Source organism: Rhamphochromis longiceps, linkage group LG7, assembly GCF_057381845.1.
Source record: "Rhamphochromis longiceps isolate RC_006_pf linkage group LG7, R_longiceps_female_GT1.1, whole genome shotgun sequence".
NCBI classification, from domain to species: Eukaryota; Metazoa; Chordata; class Actinopteri; order Cichliformes; family Cichlidae; genus Rhamphochromis; species Rhamphochromis longiceps.
Genome location: NC_140563.1, coordinates 47198769 through 47219863, shown reverse-complemented (window position 1 = coordinate 47219863; position 21095 = coordinate 47198769). Strand labels below are relative to the sequence as shown.

The following is a 21095-nucleotide window of genomic DNA, read 5'->3' as shown; positions in this document are numbered from 1 at the left end:
AGGAAAGTTCAAGCCTGGGCAGGTCCGAGATAAACATACATCTGTGCACACAGTTTTTCCATGTTACTCACTGCTAAAGTGGGAGGAAAAGTGTCAGAAAAGATGTGTTTCGACTCTGTGTAAACATTGGATATAAAGACTGAGTCAACTCGCTGAAAGAAAACCTTGTCATAATGCATGTTACATAATATTTAAGCTGATGTATGATGAAGGAAGTCGTAAAGATGCATAGCACACCCTGTAACCTGATTTAAAGGCCAGCCTTTAAATCAGGTTACTATCAATTCCTATTTACATACTGACAGAATCTCCCCTGTTAAAGGTGTATAACAATAATCTTTTATCTGATGAGAACGGTTCTTGTGCCATTTTAGTGTTGATGGACCTCAATCAACCATAACATTCTTTTAAAACATTTGGTGCTTGTGGTCAGTCTACAGGGTCATGTTTTACGTGGGTTTTCCTCATATTTGAAAAATATAGACCTTTTCTGTTCTTGTGGGAAACCCTTATCCCCAGCTTCCGTTAACCTTGGTATCCCTCAAGGATCCGTTTTAGGTCCTCTTTTTTTCATGATATGTGTTACCTCCTTGGCTTCATCTTTCAAAAACACAAAATTGACAATCACTGTTATGCAGATGACACACATTTTTATCTATCTGCTACACCTAAACAGTGACCACTCCATTAGGAACATATTTGACTGTTTGGGTGGTTTGAAATCCTGAATGGCAAAAAAAATAAAAAATCCTTCAGCTAATGAACTGAAAAACTGAAGTTTTTCTATTCAGCTTGGATTGTTTTTTATCCAGATGTGGAAAAACTGTAGTGAAAAATGTTGGGGTTTTTTTAAATGTAGATTTCCTTGTCTTTTAAATTAAATCTGGAAATTTTGTTATGGGAAGCTTTTACCAAATGAGAACCATGACTAAATTAAAACCTGCTTTGACACCAAAAGATTTTGAAACAGTTATCCACACCTTTATTACCTTTTGAGTGTATTACTGGAACTCCCTATAGGATTGCCCAATTCCACTCTCTCTCGCTCTGGTTTGCAGATAATTCAGAATATGGCTGTTTGTCAAGAACACAAAGGATCGTCTCACATAAAAAAAACCCCCATTCTGATGATCCCCAGGCCTTTTGGGAAAATATTCTATAGAATGGAGATATAAAAAAAATAATAATAATAATTTTGGAAGATTTGTGTTGCGTCACATCTGGCATAAAATTAAAACAGCATTTCATAAAACATAAAAAGAGCAATGCAGCAACATGGTGGTGGTAGTGTGATGGTCTGGGGCTGCATTGTTGCTTCAGGACCTAAACAAAGGCATATTTGATGAAAACATGAACTCTGTTCTCTACCAAACAAATTCTGAAATAGAATGACTGGTCATCACGGGACAATAATCTGAAAAGATACTAGCAAGTCCACCTCTGAATTAATAAAATAAATAAATAAAATAAAGGTTTTGTGGTGGCATAGTGAAAATTTGGACTTAAATCAAATTGACATACTTTAGCATGACCTTAAACAGACTGTTTATGCTCCAAAACTCTACAATTCTGCAAAGAAGTATGAGCCAATTTCCTCCACAGTGATGCAGAGACATGTTTCCAGATATTGCAAATGCTTGACTGCAGTTCTTGTTGCCAAGGTCGGCACAACCATTTATTAGGTTTAGGGGACACATATCAAGACTTTTAAATCATCATTTAAAAACAGCATTTGTATTTATTCTGGCTTTCTTCGTCTAATATCAAAAATATTGAATGATTAAAACATGTTAATGTGACAAATATGCAAAACAAAAATTAAGAAACCAGGAAGAGAGCAAATACTTTTATTGCAATACTTGACACTGCTGCCTGCAATGAATATCTAGACCATGCATGCAGGCACCAGAATGATGAGGAGATAACTTGAATACCTGCAACAAGCAACTTTCTACTGTCTTGTAGAATACTTGCCTTTATTTTTTGCCTGCTAGACTTCTTTATGGAGCACAGAAGTATTTTTTATACACAGTCGGTATGTGTTAGTCAGTTTAATGCAGACAAAGAGATGTTAAACAAATGTTAATGTTAAACAAAGGGGTTCTGTATCGGATATGACGTGTGTAAGGTGAAAGTTTGCACGTCTTTTTTATTTAAAAACGCCCTGTATGTAATTATATCCAGGCTTTATGAATAACGTCTGCGCAGCTTTAGTAATAACAAAAGCACAACTCAAACTGGAGCCTACCTAAGGTCAGAGCCAATGAGCGCGGAGCTCGTGCACACCGCGGCCAATGGCTGGTCCCGGGATGCTCGCGCACAACCGTTTGAAGGGCGGTCCTGGGCAGAAAAAGGAAAGTATGGATCTCAGAGCGGCGGAGGTAGTTATTCCCGAAATATATGCAGCGGAGGCGTTTTGGGGGATAAAAGTTAATGAACATATATGTTTTCTTGCTCAGTAAGTAAGCGGGAATTTATTTTACACTCTGTATCTTCATCTTTGCGTTTACACGCAGTTAGGCAACCCGTGTAGTGTGTTTTTGACTGATTAGCTGGGGACTATCAATACCTTCATGGCTCTGATCGCGACTGACCAGAGCTGCAAGCTGAACGGGACTTCAGTGATTTACGGCAGAGCTGGTTCGAGGAAAGAGGTGTTTCGGGGACCCGCGGACGGCTTTAAAACTGCCAAAATGCAGCCCAAAGAAAGTGAGTATTCAACAGATGGTTTGCCCAAAGCCTTTCTGCACAGCCTGAGGACCCTCTTTGACATTTTGGATGACGGTGGTCGGGGCTACGTCCATATCTCAGAGATCGAGAGCCGCTGGCAGGGCGCAGACACTCGGGACCTGCCAGGCGGAGTGCTGGGCTGCCTCAGGAGGGTCACACCACCGCACGGCTGCCTCACTTTTGAGCGCTTTGTTGCCGGGCTCCGGTACTCCATGCTCAACCCGGAGAACAGCTCCAACTTCAAGGCCCAGGCGGCCGTGCACCCGCAGCAGGCTCCGAAGCAGCACCACAAACTCGCACCACTGTCCAAATGCAATGTCGGGACTCGGGTTGAGAACAAGGTCCGCCCGCTGGGGCCGAGTAACGTAACGAACACCCAGCAGCACCGGGCACCCCCTCAGCACAACCGGGCCAGGCCGGAGGAAGGGTCCGGGTACCCGGCGTGTGGACCGGCGCGGTACAGCGCGGGCCTCGATAGACCCGGGCGGAGTTTGGAGCGGATTCCCGTCGCTCCAGAGGGTGGGTGTTACCGCACCGACACGAGCCATGTTACCAACCCGAGCCATGTTACCAACCCGGCACAGCACCAGCAGAGCAGGGGCAGGTCCATTGAGTCGCTGGCATTGGAGTCTCCACAGCTCCAGAGACCAAGTAAGTGCCACTAGAAAACTGCAAGTGTGTGAGGGGGCAGCGAGTTCATGCAGGACTCATTATGTCATCATTTATAACAGCAACTCATAACTGCTCACTGAAAACAGATCCATATTTGCTCAGTTATGGATCTGTTTCTCATGCTCAGATGCAAAGACTCACAATATGCTGCTTTCATGTAATTATATGAAATTCCGCGACCTCTGAAATTTCTAGCCAGAGCGATGAATCTTTCAAAGTGTTAATAACTTACTAATAAATGCCAGACATAATTATCAAAGTCCAGTATGATGGCTTTAAATTAGTCTGACTGGCAGAGATTGATCTGAGGTCTGTAAAACAAAGACATTTCTGGCATTTCTTAACCAAAATTAACAATCATTTATTAATGTGCTCGCAGATATTTTGGGGGGCGCATTAACTAAATCGATTTTTATTGTTCCAAAACTAAAGCATCTAATCTGCATCTGAGAAGCTGCTAATTAAGAACACCAGGGCTCAGAAGTAATGACACTAAATTTCTGTGATGAGTCCTTACATTGCATGCATAACCTGAGCTGATATGTCCACTGCAGTCCTACGCTCTTCATTCCCCTATTATAATTTGACTGGGGCTACTGAACCGTGATGTCCACACAAGTGCACAATATCTTCAGAGTTTCTTGCAAGTCACTGTTTGTTATTCAGCTGGGGTTTTTCACATGTGAAAAAAGGGAACATTGAAGAGAGTCCAGTAACAGTCTCTGGGATTTTGATAGCACGTTATGGCATTATGTCATGGCTTAAACAGAGGGTCTGCTGCAGTCACGAGTGCTTAGTTGAATAATTGCCATCGTTAACCCTAAGATAGGTCAGAGATTATGTTAGAAACTACAGAGATTTAGAGTTTCATTCGAGTCTTCAGTATTTAGCTTTCTGGTCTTACACCACTACTGTGGTGAAGTTCTTAAATATATACATGCTGTCATATATGGAATGACAGTTCTTTTTTGCCCTTTCATATAGTCACATACACTCAGCTTGAGTCTGTTCGAGTTTGCATCATATCTGTACACTCAGGCCTGTGCGGAGCTACAATAAGAGTGACACTCTTGCCATCTCTCTGTTGAGCCCACAGGGCTTTAGTTGCATATACCATTTGAGAACAGTGTGAATTCTGATTTTCACTCATGCTCAGATGCAAAGACTCACATACGTCTATTCTGCTTTTTGTCTTTTGTGGCGCTGTGATTAAATGAAATCGAGGGAAACCCTTACATTTTAAACAGCATTGTTCTTCCAGCTTTGTGACCCCACCTCTGGGATGAACTGGAATTAGGTGCTGACTACGATCCGGATTCCAAAATCAGCAAAAGTTTGCATGCTGATATAATGGCGCATTAATGGCAGAAATGTTAAAGCATCAAAGCAAGAGTGTGCAGCTTATGTGTCCACACACTTTGGGGCATAATACAGACTGACCAGCAGTGTTCATGCTGTAATCTCTCACATGCAGCCAAACCCTGTTGGATTAGTCCAGATTACAGCACACAGGCCAGGACTTTCTGAATCACGGCAGCAGTGAAATCCTCCTCAACGCTGTGAACTTCATCACATATCCCAGACACTCACTCTGTCTTTCTCTGTCTCCTGGTTTAGTGAAAGCTGTGCACTCTAATCTAAAAATCTGATGATGATAAAATACCACAGAGTACCACTGAGATGTGGTACATATAGATTTTGAATAGTTTGGAGATAGTGCCCACTTAACGTGAACCTGCATGTACTTCAGCTGTGACAGCATGATCTTGGAAAGAGGAAAACATTCACTTAACTCCACATTCATAGGTATAGAGGCCAGGAGAAGAGTTAAAGTAGATGTGGGCAAAAGAATAAGGATGATTTTTAATTAGATTAGACTGATACCAGCGCTGCTGTCGAATCAGTTCACAGCTTTGATTCTTTATTGATTCGCTCACTGATTCCTGATTATTATTCATGTGGAAAAAAGCAGGCCTGTGCAGATTCAGTGTCAGTGATGCAAGAGTTTCATTAACTCTCTGTCTGAATGGAGTGTAGAAACAGTATTTTAAAAAAAAGGGCTTGACTGCCTCAAGTTTGACATCACTGTTTTGCAATTTGCTACTGTTAGACAAACATTCAAGCATTGGTGAAAGAATGTGATACACCTCAAGGGAAGAGATTGTGACGGATTAGACAATCTGGAACCAGTTTGCAACCTGAACCGCTTCTCTGTCACTGCAGAGAAACCTTGTTAGATCTATAGAGTAACTGGAAGCAGATCTACACCTGCTTGGACTGAAATCAAAGTCTGTCCCTTTTTTTTAAGAAATAATCCTAACCCGATGTCTTCTGTCAGTCCTTCCCTTGTTAAACATTAAAGTGCTGCACACTGCTGGCTTTAGAAGCACCAACAAGGCTCAGGAAACAGCTCAGATGCTTTACATCCCTATAAGCATTCACACAAGGGACAATGACCATATGCACACTTTAAAATAAAACAGAAAATAGAAATGCTGCCACATCAGTGCACATTTACAGAGTGCAGCTCCCTCCTGTGGTAAAAACTGGCAGCCCAAATACATCAGTTCAAGCATTTTCTTACTCTTTGTGAACTTTAGTAACATGCATTCTCATATGCGACGTTTTTCATCTGAAAGTACTTTGGAAATCAGAGTATGACAAACAATTAAATAAATAAATTAAAAAAATCTTTTAAAATAACTGGAAAAAAGCAGCCAGTGTCCAAAGAAAACATTTGATTTGAAAGACCTTCAAATAGCCTGAAGAGATATTGCTCAAGACAACAAAAAATTACAAGAAAGTTTCCTAGAAAGAAATGAGGAGTGGCTCAAGAGGAACAGAGTGTTGGTGTGACAGAGGAGGATGCTGAGGATAGTGTGAGATGGAGGCAGGTGATCCATTGTGGCGACCCTTAAAGCGAGCAGCCAAAAGAAGAATAATTATAGAAGTATGTCATAGTGCAGCAAAGAATAGGAGTATTTTTACTTTACTGTGCAAGATTGTCACTTTTTCAAATGTTTTTACAGCGCAGTGTATTGTGTTTTTAATCCACTGTCATCAGGAATAACCGAGTGCACGCCAGACTGCATTGCTATGCTGAAACTGTCTGTTTCACGTTTGTCTAGGTGTTGTGAAATCAGGTTTGCCGAGGTCTCAAAGTGAATCAGCTACAGGATTTACCGGCGGCTCAAGGCGACACGGGCGGAGCCGGGAAGAGCAGAGGAGGCATACCATTTCCAATGGAGTGGATTACGGAATGGTTGGTGAATGAAAAGCAGACAAACACATTCGTTTCAGGTTTTTATGAAGTTACCATGCAAACGGGAATAAACAGACCAGCTGGAAAATGTTACATGTTTAAGCCTGTTTGGAAAAGCAAAGATAAGTTAAGCAGTGACCCTTAAGCCATATACACGTTGTAGTTTAGCAGGCGGCCCTTTTCACTGTTTTATTTGTGCTGGAGTTTCATAGAGAGACTGAGGCCTGTGTGGAAACTTAATGAAAAACAGACAAATATCTATTTTGACAAGTTTAGAAAACATTTCCAGAGCAGGCTCTATTCTGCTTCACCTCCTATTGGCCCACACATTCCCCTCCCATCCCTCTGCCCCCCTGCCTCCCCCTCTGACTCCGCCCCTCCCACCCTCTGGTCCAGCGCTCGCTCTCCCTCTCTCCCCCTGCCTCAACGTTTTCCACTCTTTCCAGCTCACCTCTTCTCCCTCTTCCTTTTGCGTGTTTTTGTCAGCGTCTCCGTGTCTTTCTTTTTCCCCTGGCCTCTGTGTCTGGAGAAATTTACTGACCGGCTCCCCTCCTTCTTCCTCTATCCCAGCCCCTTTCCTCCTCCTCCCCTCACTCCCCTCTGTCCCTCCCACCCCAGGCCGGCTTGGCCCGCTGCTGCCCTGATGGTAGTGAGCCGAGTTGGGCCCAGGGGCCTAGTAGAAGTAGAGGACTCGCTTGGCAGGCCTGGCCCAGCTTTAACGGCTGTGTGGGTGGCCTACACTACCGTCTTCATCCCCCTCAGCAGTAGCCTCTACAGCAGCAAGGCCCTGCACTTTTTCCTCTGGGTGAGTAGGTTGAGAGGGATGGAGAAGGAGAGGGAGAGATAGCCTCTATCCTCTTTGACTATCTGTGAGATGGTTTTGTAAAGAAAAGGTTACACTGTTGAAGATTTTGTATTGGTATTTAATTGTGTCAGCGTCAGTAAAGATTTCCCAGTAGCTTTTTGATGTATGAGCTGAAATGGACAGTAGAAATTAACGATTTGTACTTATGAGGTTTTTCTTTGTGCCCAAAATTGTGAGAAAGTTACAAAGTAACAAAGATTTTTTTTTGGTGGTTACAGTGTCTCCATTGTGAGGATTTGATACAGTTTGAGTGTAAGTTTGACTTTTTGGGTTATGATTTTTAAAAAAAAGTCTCTAAGAAGTCTGATTAATTAAAGAAAATGTAACTAAATGATGTGAGTTAGCTGATTGACAGCATGCCATTTTAAACCATTTCTTCACCAATGTATGCACTTCCTGCCTTAGTTTCTTTAATATTCAGGTATATTAAATATGTCAGGAAAGGAGACTTGCCAATTAATCAAATGATCAGAATAAGTCTTCATAAATATCCTTGTTTTTTATCACTTTTAGCTTGAAAACACCTTGTGTTCTTTGAATCAGTTTGGTATCAAATCTGTGCTTTTGTGTGCATTCATGACAGCACGGAAGCACAAGTCTTCCATAACCCTTTAAGCTTTTTGCTGTTCTACTTCTTCTGTGAGTATTTTCTCTTTTTTGCACCCTTTGGGAGATTTGATACTGGTGCTTCATTCTAAACATGGACTCCCCCCTCCGACCATTTCATTATCAGAGGCCCCCTCCTCTCCTCTTCATTTGTGAACACTCTCACTTTAGTGTGAGTGAGAGTGAGTTTTGGTGAAGGATTTTAGTGTGTTGTCAGGCAGTGTTTCCCGCATGTTTACTGGTGTATGAGCGATGATCTGTGGAATGTAGGGAGCTGTGCAGGGTTGGCTGGATGGATGGAGCCATGGGTGGATAGATAGACATAGATGACACACCAGGTGGCTGAATGCCAACAGTGAGGCCTTGACTGTGGCTGCTTGCTGCATGGACAGCCTGGTCAGCACAACTCATTGCAGCCTTGCTGGGCTGCAAACACACACACACACACACACACACAAACATGCTTTTTCTCTCACACATCTCTTCCTCTCTGTCTCTCTTTCACAAACACTGGGGTGGCCATAGCTGAAGTGCTGTTTACCCCATTCTTAGGTTGCTGTGCGGTTGCCATAGGGCTGGGGGTGATTGCTCCTCTAAACATTGTTCATGATGGGAGAGAGTCCCACACAATTGGTGTGGCGCCATTGTCTCAGCCAGCACAAAAGAGCGTGCTGCGGATGCCCTTGTGAAAGGACTGGAGTTTGTCTACCATGCAGAGTGCTGGCAAAAAAATAAAAATAAATCAGTGATTAGATTTCATCTTGATTCGAAAGCGCACTTAGTGATGTCACGAAACTTAAATGTTTTCATTCATTAGAGTCTCAGTGGGGAATCTATCCAGAAATTAACTTCAGGCGAGTTTGGTTTAGGTTCTTAACCAAGCTTTTCTCTTCCTCTTTCTTTTCACTCTCCTACATCTGCTTTTCAATTTCAACTCACGCAGTTGAAGCAAATGAAAGAGCTGGAGCAGGAGAAGGATTCCCTGCTGGCGGGCCTGGAAGTGGTGGAGCGGGCCCGAGAATGGTACCAGGACCAAATCCACAATGTCACAGAGAGACAGCGGCACATCGGCCAAAGCTCACACTGTGCGGTCAGTTCAAACACTACTGTGAAACAGCTACAAAGTGTGATATGCATTTAAAATAAAACTTATAGACCATGTTGCATCACAAGACGGTGCTTCTGAAATATCTAGAATAAGGACTAATTGTTTAAAACAATTATAAATTGTTAGTCTGTGAAATGAATGAAAACACTAAGAATGAGGCTGCGACTGTCTCAGTAATTTGTTGTGATATTGCATTCAGTGTGAACTGGAGGTTGCACGGTTTGAGTGCTCTTCGTGAAAATTGAAGTAGGCAATATGTTTTGTTTTATTTTATTTTTTTTAAATTAACACAAGTTGCCCAACAGGGATCTACGACCGTGCACTATTTCAGGCTTTAGAAAATCTAGTTAATTATGGGCGACTTTAGGGAATCACATTTCTTAAAAGATCAGCTGAATATTATGAAGCATTAGAAAAAGTACAAAAGGCTGTATTCTATCATTGTAAAGTCTTTACCTTTCAATATAAAGCACCTTAAGGCAACTCCTGTGATTTCATGATATGAATAAAAATGTGAATATAAATAATAGACATGGTGATGGAGCTGATTAAAGAGAAGACTTTCATGTCAGAAAGTTGGGTTTGAAATGTTGTATTTATTTGTTTTTTTAATTGAAGGGCTTATAGTAATCTGCAGGATGATGGTGGAGTCTTTATTTTCTTATTTCTGCCTACTGCAGCTTTGATATGATTTGACTTTGCTTCAAATCAGTTATTAATTAATCAACTTTGCTCACCTCGTGTCACAGAAGTATGACATTTTTTCAGTCATTTATATAGACTGTATATAAAAGATGGATGTGGCTAACATCTGATCCTTTTTTGAAGTCACTAATTTAGTAGTGCATTGTTAGTCACAGAGTAAAAGAAAGTGCTTACCAAGGTTATTATCGTTAACGAAAACTAACGAAATAACGAAAACTAGAAGTGAAAAAACATTTTCGTTAACGGAAATAAAAATAAAAACAAAAAAAGGAAAACTAACTAAAACTGTAATGAGTGTTCACAAAACTAACTAAAATTAACTGAATTTATAGCAAAAATGTGTTTAGTTTTCATTGATGTGTGCGTGTCATACAATAGTCAAGGGTGAAAATGAAGTTTAGTGTCCAGATTTTTTTCTTGCTGTGTCTCATTATGCCAGCAGGTGGCAGTACGTTAGTCGAGTCGTCTGTGTTGCTGCTCCGTCCACGCGCAGAATCATGTCAGGAAAGGTCGGGAGAAAGCGCCAGAGTCCAATTTGGGATTACTTTGAATATGACTGTGTTTTGGATAAAGCAAGTGTCTTGTAGTGGAAAGAGACAAATTATGAGGGACATTTCTAAAGGGGAAAAAAATCCCACAAACCTTAAAGTGCACTTGAAAAGCTCACACAAGAAGGCTAACCTAGCTTACCTTGAGAAGGTAAGGGAGCGCACTCAAACCTCATCCCCAGAAAACAGAAGCTAACCCCAGGCAGGCAGCGTGATGCATCCCGAGACAACAGGACGGGGATATCTACATAACTGTGTGAGTCAATTGCCTTCAAAAGGTTTATCAATTCACTTGAACCAAAATTACGAACACCCGGTGCTGCAAGAGTTAAGTCTCATTGGGGCCAAGATATAAATTTTATATTTGCCTGGTATCAATGGTTGTTCATCTGCCTTTATTTATTTATTTATTTATTTAAAGAACCCATAGGTGGGAATGTGAGTTGTCTGTCTCTGCGTGTTAGCCCTGCGACAGACAGGCGACCTGTCCAGAGTGCAGGGTATGGTAGCTGGAATAGCAACATACCCAAGGATAAGCAGAAGAGCATGACTGATATGATGAAACTGGGATTTTGTTGCACTTAATTATTGCAAACACAACTAAAACTATAACTGAAACTAATCAAAACTAAACTGAAACTAAGGATTTTCAAAAAAATAAAAACTAAACTAAACTAGCAAACAATTGGTAAAAACTAATTAAAACTGATATAAAATTGAAAATCTGAAGTCAAAACTAAATAAAAATAAAAACTAATGAAAATTGCAAAACTATTAAAACCCTGGTGCTTACTGAGCAAATAAATCAAAGTCACTTTCACAGTGATAGGCTGTAATGGTACTGGAGGTGGGGTGAGGGTTCATTTAAAAGTTTTTTTAAAAAAAATATAATAATAACAACAACAACAACAACAACAACAACAATAATATGAATAATAAAATATATAAGATTATATAAGAATTTAAGATTTAAAAAAATATATAAATACAAAGGAATTCATAATGTTAAAAATGGCAACTTAAAAAAAACTAGTAGCACAAGCTGATATATACATATATACATTTTTCCCCCATTATGTTTTTCTTTTGAAATCCTGGGGGGAAAAAAACGTTAGTATCTAAAAGTGATTTTTCATTTTTCTGACCAATTTTTGATCTTAAACTTGTCTTATCTTTTGTTATTAGCTTGAAAGAAATTTAAATGGGAAAGTAAGGCTGTTGATGGAAAATCATCAGGATTAATGAATGAGGACACATAGGAAATGCTTTATTTTCCACAGAGTCTCAGTTTTAAGGTTGGGCGGATTAAGCAGTGTGAAGTTTGGGAATGGCTGCTACATACAAAAAGAAGTGACCCCCTGCTGGCCATTAGAAAGAATGCAGGTTTAAGGCACTACTTCCATCTTTTATATACAACTTTCTGCTATAGCCTTTCCAGTCACTGCTTGTAAATGTGAGCGAGAAATGCAGGAAACTGATAATTTAAGGGCAGGAGAAGAGTAATTCAGTTACCTCAGACAAAATAAAAATATGTAACAAGGCTTGGTTTATGTCTCTGCAACTGTTTTTCAAGCACTTTTACCTGATTGGACACAATTTTTGACCTGAGCTTACAAATGCTTTGTCAAGTCACCATCCCAGCTTGCCATGGGATCTTTCTTTCTCTTGATGCTTGAATGTCATCCTGATCGTTTTTTCATGCTCTCTCGTTTGCAGGATTTTTTCACAGAAGCCAATCAGAGTCGCATGAATGCTCTCATTCCCAAATTACAAGAAGCCAACCGCTGCCTTAATGAGCTTATTTCCTGCACGGGAATGGTGAGTTTATCTTTTGTTTTTCTTTGTTTTAGGATTTAAGCAGAGTCAGGCATTGCTAATGATTTGGGATTTATTAGTGTAATCTAATTACAACCCCTAAGTTTGGATTTAAACTTTTCTCGACCTTTTCAAAATGTCCAATAGCCAGAACATGCTTAGCACGCCCAGCTCCTGAGGAACTCTTTATGTGGGGTTTCAATATTGTCTTTCTCTGTTGTCTGTAGATAAAGTGCAATGTCAGCTTGTGTAAATTGTGTAATGTTGTAATGTATGTGTTTGTAATAAGCCAACCACAACCCTACCAGGCCTGAATATTTGCTACTCTAATGAAAGACTTGGGGTTAAGAATCAGCATTTTTTAGAATAAAATCCCCGAGAGTCACAAAACCTGAGAAACAGTATGCTTATAATCATTTAGCTGTAATAAAGCACGTGGGTCTCGGCATTATCAGAGTTTTATTAAATGACATCAAATGAAAGAAATTAAATAAAAATAAGTGGAATGTATTTAAAACCTAATTTTGTCCTACTCAGAGTATCTCTTTTCTTTTTGTTACCTGGAAATGTTGAATGCAGTAAATATTTCTCAAAATAATAATAAATAGCCTGAAGCAGGCAAAGCAGTTAAAGGGAAGCCAGGTTAATGTTCAACATGTTAATTTTGTTACTCTGTGACACACTGTGGCAGAGCTGAAGTGTAACAGGTTCCTGTTCGTTTCTTAGCAGCCATTTCCTTCCAGCGGCGCTCAGACAGCAGCTCTCTCAGCTAACGCCCAGCCTCCTGCTCCAGCTCCTCCACAAGCCATTCAGAGACTGAAGGACCAGAACCGCCTCCTCACGCAGGTTTTATATATTTAATCTGTCACCAATAACCAACCAAACATACTGTTTGTTTGTTTGTTTTAAGCCTGCACACTTATTTTCTCTTCTACCTTTTCTTTAAGGAGGTGACGGAGAAAAGCGAGCGGATCACCCAGCTGGAGCAGGAGAAGTCTGCTTTGATAAAGCAGCTTTTTGAGGCCCGAGCCCGCAGTGCACAAGACACAAGCACCTTGGATTCCACCTTTATCTGAAAAAAAAAAGAAATAAAAAAGAAACTCCACCCAACACCAAACGTCAGCTAGGAGACAACACGATGATGTCATATCAGCACGCCGGTAATCTGAAACTGACTCCTGTTTACCCAGCTGCCCGTTCAGGACAGTGATGCACATTTAGCCATAAATGCGAGCACTCCAACCCAAATCAAACCACGCACTGCTGCTAGATGCAAGCGCTCCTGATCCTAACCCTGATCTTGTCTAAATCCGTTTTCTTTTTTTTTCTTTTTTTACTTCTCGTTGTACGAGTACTGCAGTAACACTCCTGGTAGGGTTAGAAACTTGAGGCTCATGGTCCCATCACTCCATTTCTTGCAGGATTAGAGGATCTCCACTGCACAACAAACAAATAACGAGAACGTTTACATTCACCGGGAGTCCACCATCGCTCCTTAAGTAGCGGTTTGAGAAGCTATTGGACAGTGGAAGTGGCAGGGAGGAGACATTTCTCTTGGAATAAAACGCCATACTCTTAAACAAGGAAAACAAATCATTAGCTGGATACACTTGCTGTGACCTACATACATTTTTTTTTAAAGTTTGGTACTTTTATTTCAATCTGTATAAGAAACACTGTGTCCCCGACTTTCAGTATTTCTCCCCTTTGATGTAAATGAATCCTTAATAGCACGTTTCCCTGATTTCAAAAGCTGACAGAGATGAATTAATGAAAGAGCGGTTTGTATTTCATAGTAGCATGTTAAATGTTCCTCAATTTTTGAATGTTATTATCTTTTTTTAAAGACTGGAGAAAAAAAATATGGAAGGATAGCCTACTATCCAATGAGAGGCAGAGGTGGATTAGGGAAATTTGGAAGTTTGCATGTGGAAGAAAGCTGCGGAGCATGAACGTAGTAGATGGTGAATGTTTCGGAAAAGCTGCTGCCAGAAAAAAACCCAGTAATACAGATAAACAAAAGAAGCACTGATCACTTTGATACAATGGAGTGTTCTGTTGGGAAATATTATTCCCTAGAATTTGCGCTGGTGTTGCTTTGACTTATAACATTTGCTTAACACTCCTGATGGTCAAACTGATAGCAGCAGCCTGCCACCCTGCGAACGCAGCTGAAGAGAATGGCAGACATCTGGCTTCCAGCCTCGCTGATGCAGGACAAGCTAGGGCTGTGCGATATGACCAAAATCTCATATCCCAATATAAGAATTCTATCGTCCGATAACGATATAAATCACAAAAATGTAACATTTTCTGTAAATTCTGTGAATCTCGGGCGGCTCGACTTGCGGGAAGTGTTTCCAGCTGCGCGTCATGTAGCTGGAGTCGAGTGTTTTAACCGATGCATGAAACGATACATTTTTAGACATAAGTTGTAACAGCCGCCGTTTTCTTTGTGAGTATTTATTACACGGCGTGCTGCGGGGAAAAGCCTGTTCTAACGTTTGAGTCTAAGGTTTATTTTTTAGCACCTGGCGGCTCTTTTTTACTTCTCATCCGTAAATAATCTGCTCTTTCACGTGATTCAGTTTATTTTGAAAAGTCTCAACAGGATCTTGAGCTTTATTGTGAAAGGTTTATGTGGAACATAAACAAGCGGACACGCGATGCTGTTACCGTCGTTGTTGTTAACCACAACGCATAAAAACAGGCGCTTGTCCGTCCGTAGTGTGGTTATATTACATATAAGAGAAAGAGAGAACTTTAAGAAATTAATATAGCCACAACAGTGACCATAAAAATGATGAAAAAATATTGCCGTAAAGTTTATTTTGCGACACCACGAAACAAACGATAGCGTAAAATGAAACGATAGATGTTTTTATATCGTCATCCGATATATATCGTTATATCGAACAGCCCTAGGACAACTTGATCCACAGAGGCTCAAACGATCTGGTGCCAGACACCACAGGACACCCCTGGAGGACCTGCCTCGATGACCTGAGGGATCAGATTTTAGGATTTAGAAGCCAGGTGGGGGAACTATACTAAATCACTCTATTCTCTGAAAAGATTTCACTTTGAATCTTAGAGATTAAAACGCTAGCACAGATGTGAAAACCCTGTTTTGTCCTGTTATGTTTCCCCTTTTACCAGCAGTCTGCAAGTTTACAGGAGTACTGTTTAGTTTGTGGGTGGAAATAGAAATAATTAAACACATTATGGTTTAATAGCAACTGTATGGTACTGCTGGGATGTCTGCGTATAACAGTTTCTGTGCCGTGTGGGTGTCCAGCCCCAACTTGTTTGATTGTATGTTTCTTGCTGCTCAAACTGCATGATGTGTGAAACTGTTTTTCCTTCTGCTTTCTATTGAGAGGACTTCAGGTTAAATGTCAGAAATAAACATGACAGCGATGACACTGGTTCTGTGGTTCTTCGAGATGCATTTTCCCACAAGCTTTGCTGACGCTAAACACTTAAATTAAAGAATAAACATTATAAAAACAGCACAATATGACACAAACGAATGATAGTTGTTTGAATCTGAGCTCTTTTCATATCGATTATCTTTCAGTGTGAACAAAGCTTATTTAAAAGAAATGTGGATGCTGATGCAAACGCAATATCAGCTAGTCTCTATATCAGAAAAGATGAGCAGCTCTGTGGTCTTGCTTCTCTTTTTCTGCTCCCACATTTTGATGCAGTTTGCTAGTCACGAACTGCAATTGCAATTTACACGACAAAGCAGTTAAATATCTTTACAAAAGAAAAACTCAAGTAGAACTGATATTCAAGGATAATCTGACCCGTTTAGCTCTGCTGTGAATTGTGCTGTTAATTCTGGTCATAATTCCAGGAGATTTCCCTTGTTGGCTGTTAGTGATGATTACCTGATGTAATTAATGCAACACATTTGCACTTCTCCCACAGATGGCAACAACTCACTGCCTTTATGCATGTAGACATGATCCAGATGATCTGCTGAAGTTTAAACTGAACTTCAGAATTGGGGCAGGGATAGCTCAGTAGGTAAAGTGGTCGCCCCATGATCGGAAGGTCGGCGGTTCGAATCCACTTAACGGCTACCCTGAGGTACCCCTGAGCAAGGTACCGTCCCTACACACTGCTCCCCGGGCGCCTGCTTAGTGGGCTGCCCACTGCTTCACTGAGTGAATGGGTCAAATGCAGAGAAAAACAAGTAATTTCCCCATGGGGATCAATAAAGTATCCATTATTATTATTATTATTAGAATAGGGAAGAAAGAGGATTTAAGTGACTTTAAATGGGGTGTTGTTTTTTTTTCTGGTTTCTGGTGTTTATTTGGATGGTAGGGTCAGAATTTGTTGCACCGTACATGAATATTTAGGTTTGTGGTGCTGTAATGGTGTGGCAGATATTTTCTTGGCGCACTTTGGACCCCTTGGGACCAACTGAGCATCATTTAAAGGAACCTAATCCAAGGGAGGAACCATTGTTGTGTCTACACATAACTTTGGTACTAGCAGCCTGTTGCAAAAATGCATGATTTATTTCCATGTCTTTAGTTCAATCTGCAAAAAATGCCAAAGATAGCACAGTTTGACAGGCATAAAACAGTATTTGTGCATCAACAAGCTGATTCCCAAAGAGCTATTAACTGAAAACTTGGCATATCTCAGTGTGGTGTGCAGTCTGTCCAAGTGGAGGACAAAAAAGAACCACGAGGAATAAAATGAATCCTATCTACTGAAAACGTACAGTATCTAAAGTTCATTACCTTAATAAATAAGACAAAGACCTGACACAGGACTGAGCGATACATCTATCAGTGCGCCCCAGGGCAGCTGTGGCTACAATGTAGCTTGCCATCGCCAGTGTGTGTGAATGGGTGAATGACTGAATGTAGTGTGAAGCGCTTTGGGGTCCTTAGGGACTAGAAAAGCGCTATACAAATGCAGGCTATCTAGACCTTCAGTGGATCCATCTACTGTTCACTGAAAGCACTTCAGAAATAGCTTCAGTGGAAAGGTGGAGAAACGCCTGAGGTATGCCAAACATCACAAAAACTGGACTGAAAACCAGTGACAACAGGTGGAGGCTCTGCCTCTGGCTTCATTTCAGTCAAAGGTGTTGGAGATCTTGTGAAAATCTACAGAATTATGAACACAGAAAAGTGCCGTCAAATTCTGATCCACTGTGCAATACCATCTGGAAAACGTTTTATTGGCAATGGCTTCATTTTTTAGCACGACAATGATCCCAAACACATAGCAAATGCAGTACAAATATAACTGGATAGAAAAACAGTGAAGCATTCGTGGATTGGCCTCCCCAGAGCCCAGACCTCATCATTATTGAAGCAGTGTGGGATCATGTGGACAGAGAACAGAACAAAAGGCATCCAACATCCAAAGAAGAGCTTTGAAGAAGCCTGGAAAACTATTCCAGAAAACTATTTAAACAAAATACAGGAAAGCTGCCTAAGAGAGTTCACGCTTTGTTAAAGAATGAATGTGATCCTTCTAACAAGTTGTTCCCAATTCACACTATTTTCTCCTAGAAAAAATTGTAAATAAAATACTTTATAAAGACGCTGCACTGTCATGGACTGCGAAACCTTGGCGGTCCAAACAATGTAACTCAGTGTGACGTTTAATGTCAAACTGCTCGCAGCCAGATGGTCATACGATGCAACAGATGTGGAAAATCACGCTGTTCCTGGACAGGTCTGTGTGCGCACAAGGAGGCTCGCCAAGTCTAACTTATACTCGAGTCACCGTCGACACCGACAACTGACACCGATGAGGGATATCAGTGTGATCATTATCTGCACAGGAACAGCATAGATATAAAGGATTATGCTCTACAATATGACCAAGGTAAGAGTCTTTGAACTTGATGAAAAACACTAATATTCATTTAAAAGTTATGTGAAGCCACAAAAAGTGTCTGGATTCAGAAAACAGCTGACATGTTGCTTTCATTGCCATCTGCTTTTGTTCTTTCTGATGATAGAGTATCAGAGCAAACCTGTGGAAATCTTCCATCTTTCATGAGGGAGAAACACCTCCTGTATACCTGACAACAACACACACACACACACACACACTCAAACTCAAAGGTAAGCAAACCTCAGCAGGCACCTTGTAAAGCTGTTCAAACAACCCAAACCAATGAAACGCTATAAACGAGCAGGACGCCATGAAGGGACTGACAGAATGATTTACAGGCATTTACATATTCAGAGACTGTAAACTTCACAGCGGTCTTTTAAATTAATTGTGATTAGTTGCGAAAAGGTCAAAGGTCACCTGAGAGGTAATTCTGTAATCCTCCACATCAAAGGTCTCCATAGATCCTCAAAGCATTCATGGTGTAACTGTGAATCACTGCGTGAGGTGACGTGCAGTATTTCAGTAGGAATAGGGACGCGTCCCCCATTTGGCGTGCTTGATAACCCACCCGGTAGACATCACACCGTGAAACCTGACAGTCTCATGTAACCTGTTACACATGTTACACCAATCAGAAGTGATTTTTCTGGACTGTTGCATCAGTTGTTTACTGCCGATTTTCCGTCAGGCACCATTAGTTTGTTGCATCATTGCCAATCGCTGTGAATGGATGACGACTTGCCGCAACATCTGCTCCTCCCTTAATCTTTGTTTTAACCTGTTTTTTTTTTTCCCTTTAGCTGTTTATTTCAAACCGCTTCAACTACCTTTCACCCATTTGAGAAATTACTTGCGTTAGTTTTGTCAGTGTTAATTTTAAAGGTGGTGCACGCGGGCCCAAAAAGACATCGTGGCATCCAGAGGGAAAGCCTCAGCCTCCACGCCCTCATCTCCACGCTGTGATTGGATGATCCCCGAAGTGTTGGCTCATGTTCCTTCATATGTTTCTTAATCATTTAGAGGTAAACAGGAGACACATGAATGATTCGTGGAGATTTTGGGCACCAGCCGCTTCAGGAAGACATTAATCAGGTGAGCACCCGGTAACTCCTGATCGCTAGATTACAGTAGAAACAGTTTTGCTTAAGTGTCTGCATCCTGTGTTAGCTCATAAGTCTTGGTGGCCATGTTTTCTTCATTGGCTAGCGCTGCAACCTTTATGAGCACTTTTGTTCTACATGAAATGGAGCTCTGTTCAGCTTAGGCTGCACATTTACATGCCACAAATAGAAATGGTGTGGTGCATGGAAACATGCACAAACCCACACACACAATTCCAGCAGCTGTTTATTGAACGTTTGATAATATTATGCACACTCTCGTCACAGCTCTGTGGGGGGGTGTAAAAACTTTGTATATGAGGTTGCGAGGCTATTGAGGGTGTCATACTTGAACAGTTAAAGGCAAAAGAGGCTGAAAGGTAAGACGATTTCTGTTCATAACAATATGAATAAAGGGTGAGAGGTGTATCATTACTGAATTAATCAGCTGTAACTCATTCTGTTTATGATATTTCTAACATTAGCCAGCTGTTATTAGTAAAAAAAAAATTAAATAAGACTTCAGTTTTACTTGCAGCATCAGGATGTTCACTTGGGTATTGAAGAGGTTATTCTTCACGCGTTCATTTATCTCTGGCTCAAGTGTCAAAAATACAAAAATAGGTGCCGTGCTGCTGTAAATGCAAACGCATGTATTGTGACAGTATAACTCCCAATATAGCAACAAAATTAGCCACACATACCTTAAGCTTAAAGAGACACAGTAAAGTAAAATGTTAAAGCAGCAGTAGGATAGCAACAGCTCTATGTCAACTCGCCTCTACCAACCATCACCCTGAAACACTTCAATACTGTGTTCCTGCTTGACTCTTGATTCTAACGGGCCTTGCTGGCCTCTTATCTTACAGATCTTTGCACATCTTCTCAATACTTCCCTTTCTGATCTAGTTGAGAGGTCATGGAGGTTTTCTACATCAATTCGTCTCTGCTCTTCATCTCTCACAGACCGCTCAACTCCACTGCGGTTGAGAAGACAGTGTATGAGTCCTGCAGAAACATGCCTGCCGTACTTATCTGGTATCTGAGCCTGCAGTTCACTAACATGTTCCTAGGCATCCCAGCCAACGTCACGGTGCTGTGGCTCATCCACAAGAACAAACGCGACTCTTCCACCTCTGACATCTTCATCCTTCATCTGGCAGTTCTGGACGTCCTCTTCTGTCTCATCCCTCCCCTGGAGCTCGTAAACCTCGTCTTCCTCACCACGACTACCAGCACCTGGTACGTCCTGCGCTTCTTCTACGGCATCAAAGACTCCTCGCCCCTCTTCCTTTCTTGCATCTGCCTGGACCGCTACATGGCCGTGGTCCACCCCATCATCTTCACTAAGCTCAAAGACCGTCTGCACAGGGCAGTCCTGGCCATTGTGGTCTGGCTGATCATTCTGGTCTACGCAGCTGCCAAATGCGCAGGAAACATCGTTAACTTCGACAAGGTTTTCACGGTGATGATCCTCGGAGCGTTCGCCTTCATGGTGTACTGCAACGTAGCGATCCTCTGGGTGCTGAGGCAGTCGCGGCCTGGCGGAGATGCCATGCATCCCGTGAAGAAGAAAGCCTTCAAGATGGTCCTCATTATCCTGGCCATCATAGTGTTCAACTACTTCCCACCTGTCGCACTCTTCCCGTTCAAAGAGTACTTTTCCCCCGATGTGTTTCGCTGCTATATTCACTACATCGCCTTCGGCTTGATGGACTTCAGCAGCACCATTCAGCCTGTGCTGTATCTGTCCAAGGAGGGGCTGCCATGGAGCATCACCTGCAGCCAGAGGAGCAACACTTAA

At 41.4% G+C, this 21095-nt stretch overlaps 2 protein-coding genes across 3 annotated transcripts; both read left to right on the top strand.

The window, feature by feature from the left end:
• The first annotated feature begins 2319 nt into the window (after positions 1-2319).
• Positions 2320-15736, top strand: sapcd2 (suppressor APC domain containing 2). 2 transcript variants are annotated; one of them, XM_085413950.1, is made up of 6 exons: positions 2320-3381; positions 6531-6664; positions 9079-9225; positions 12213-12314; positions 13041-13157; positions 13259-15736. In XM_085413950.1, exons 1-6 carry the CDS (start codon positions 2574-2576, stop codon positions 13385-13387), a joined length of 1437 nt encoding a protein of 478 aa, XP_085270076.1. In that variant the 5' UTR covers positions 2320-2573; the 3' UTR covers positions 13388-15736. The 2 variants fall into 2 exon arrangements, with proteins under 2 accessions (XP_085270076.1, XP_085270075.1); XM_085413949.1 differs by having other exon boundaries at positions 2321-3381; positions 13038-13157.
• A 1328-nt stretch (positions 15737-17064) lies between these two features.
• Positions 17065-21095, top strand: hcar2 (hydroxycarboxylic acid receptor 2-). Its single transcript, XM_085410967.1, has 2 exons — positions 17065-19283; positions 20161-21095. The coding sequence occupies exon 2, from the start codon at positions 20211-20213 to the stop codon at positions 21093-21095; it is 885 nt and encodes a 294-aa protein (XP_085267093.1). The 5' UTR covers positions 17065-19283; positions 20161-20210.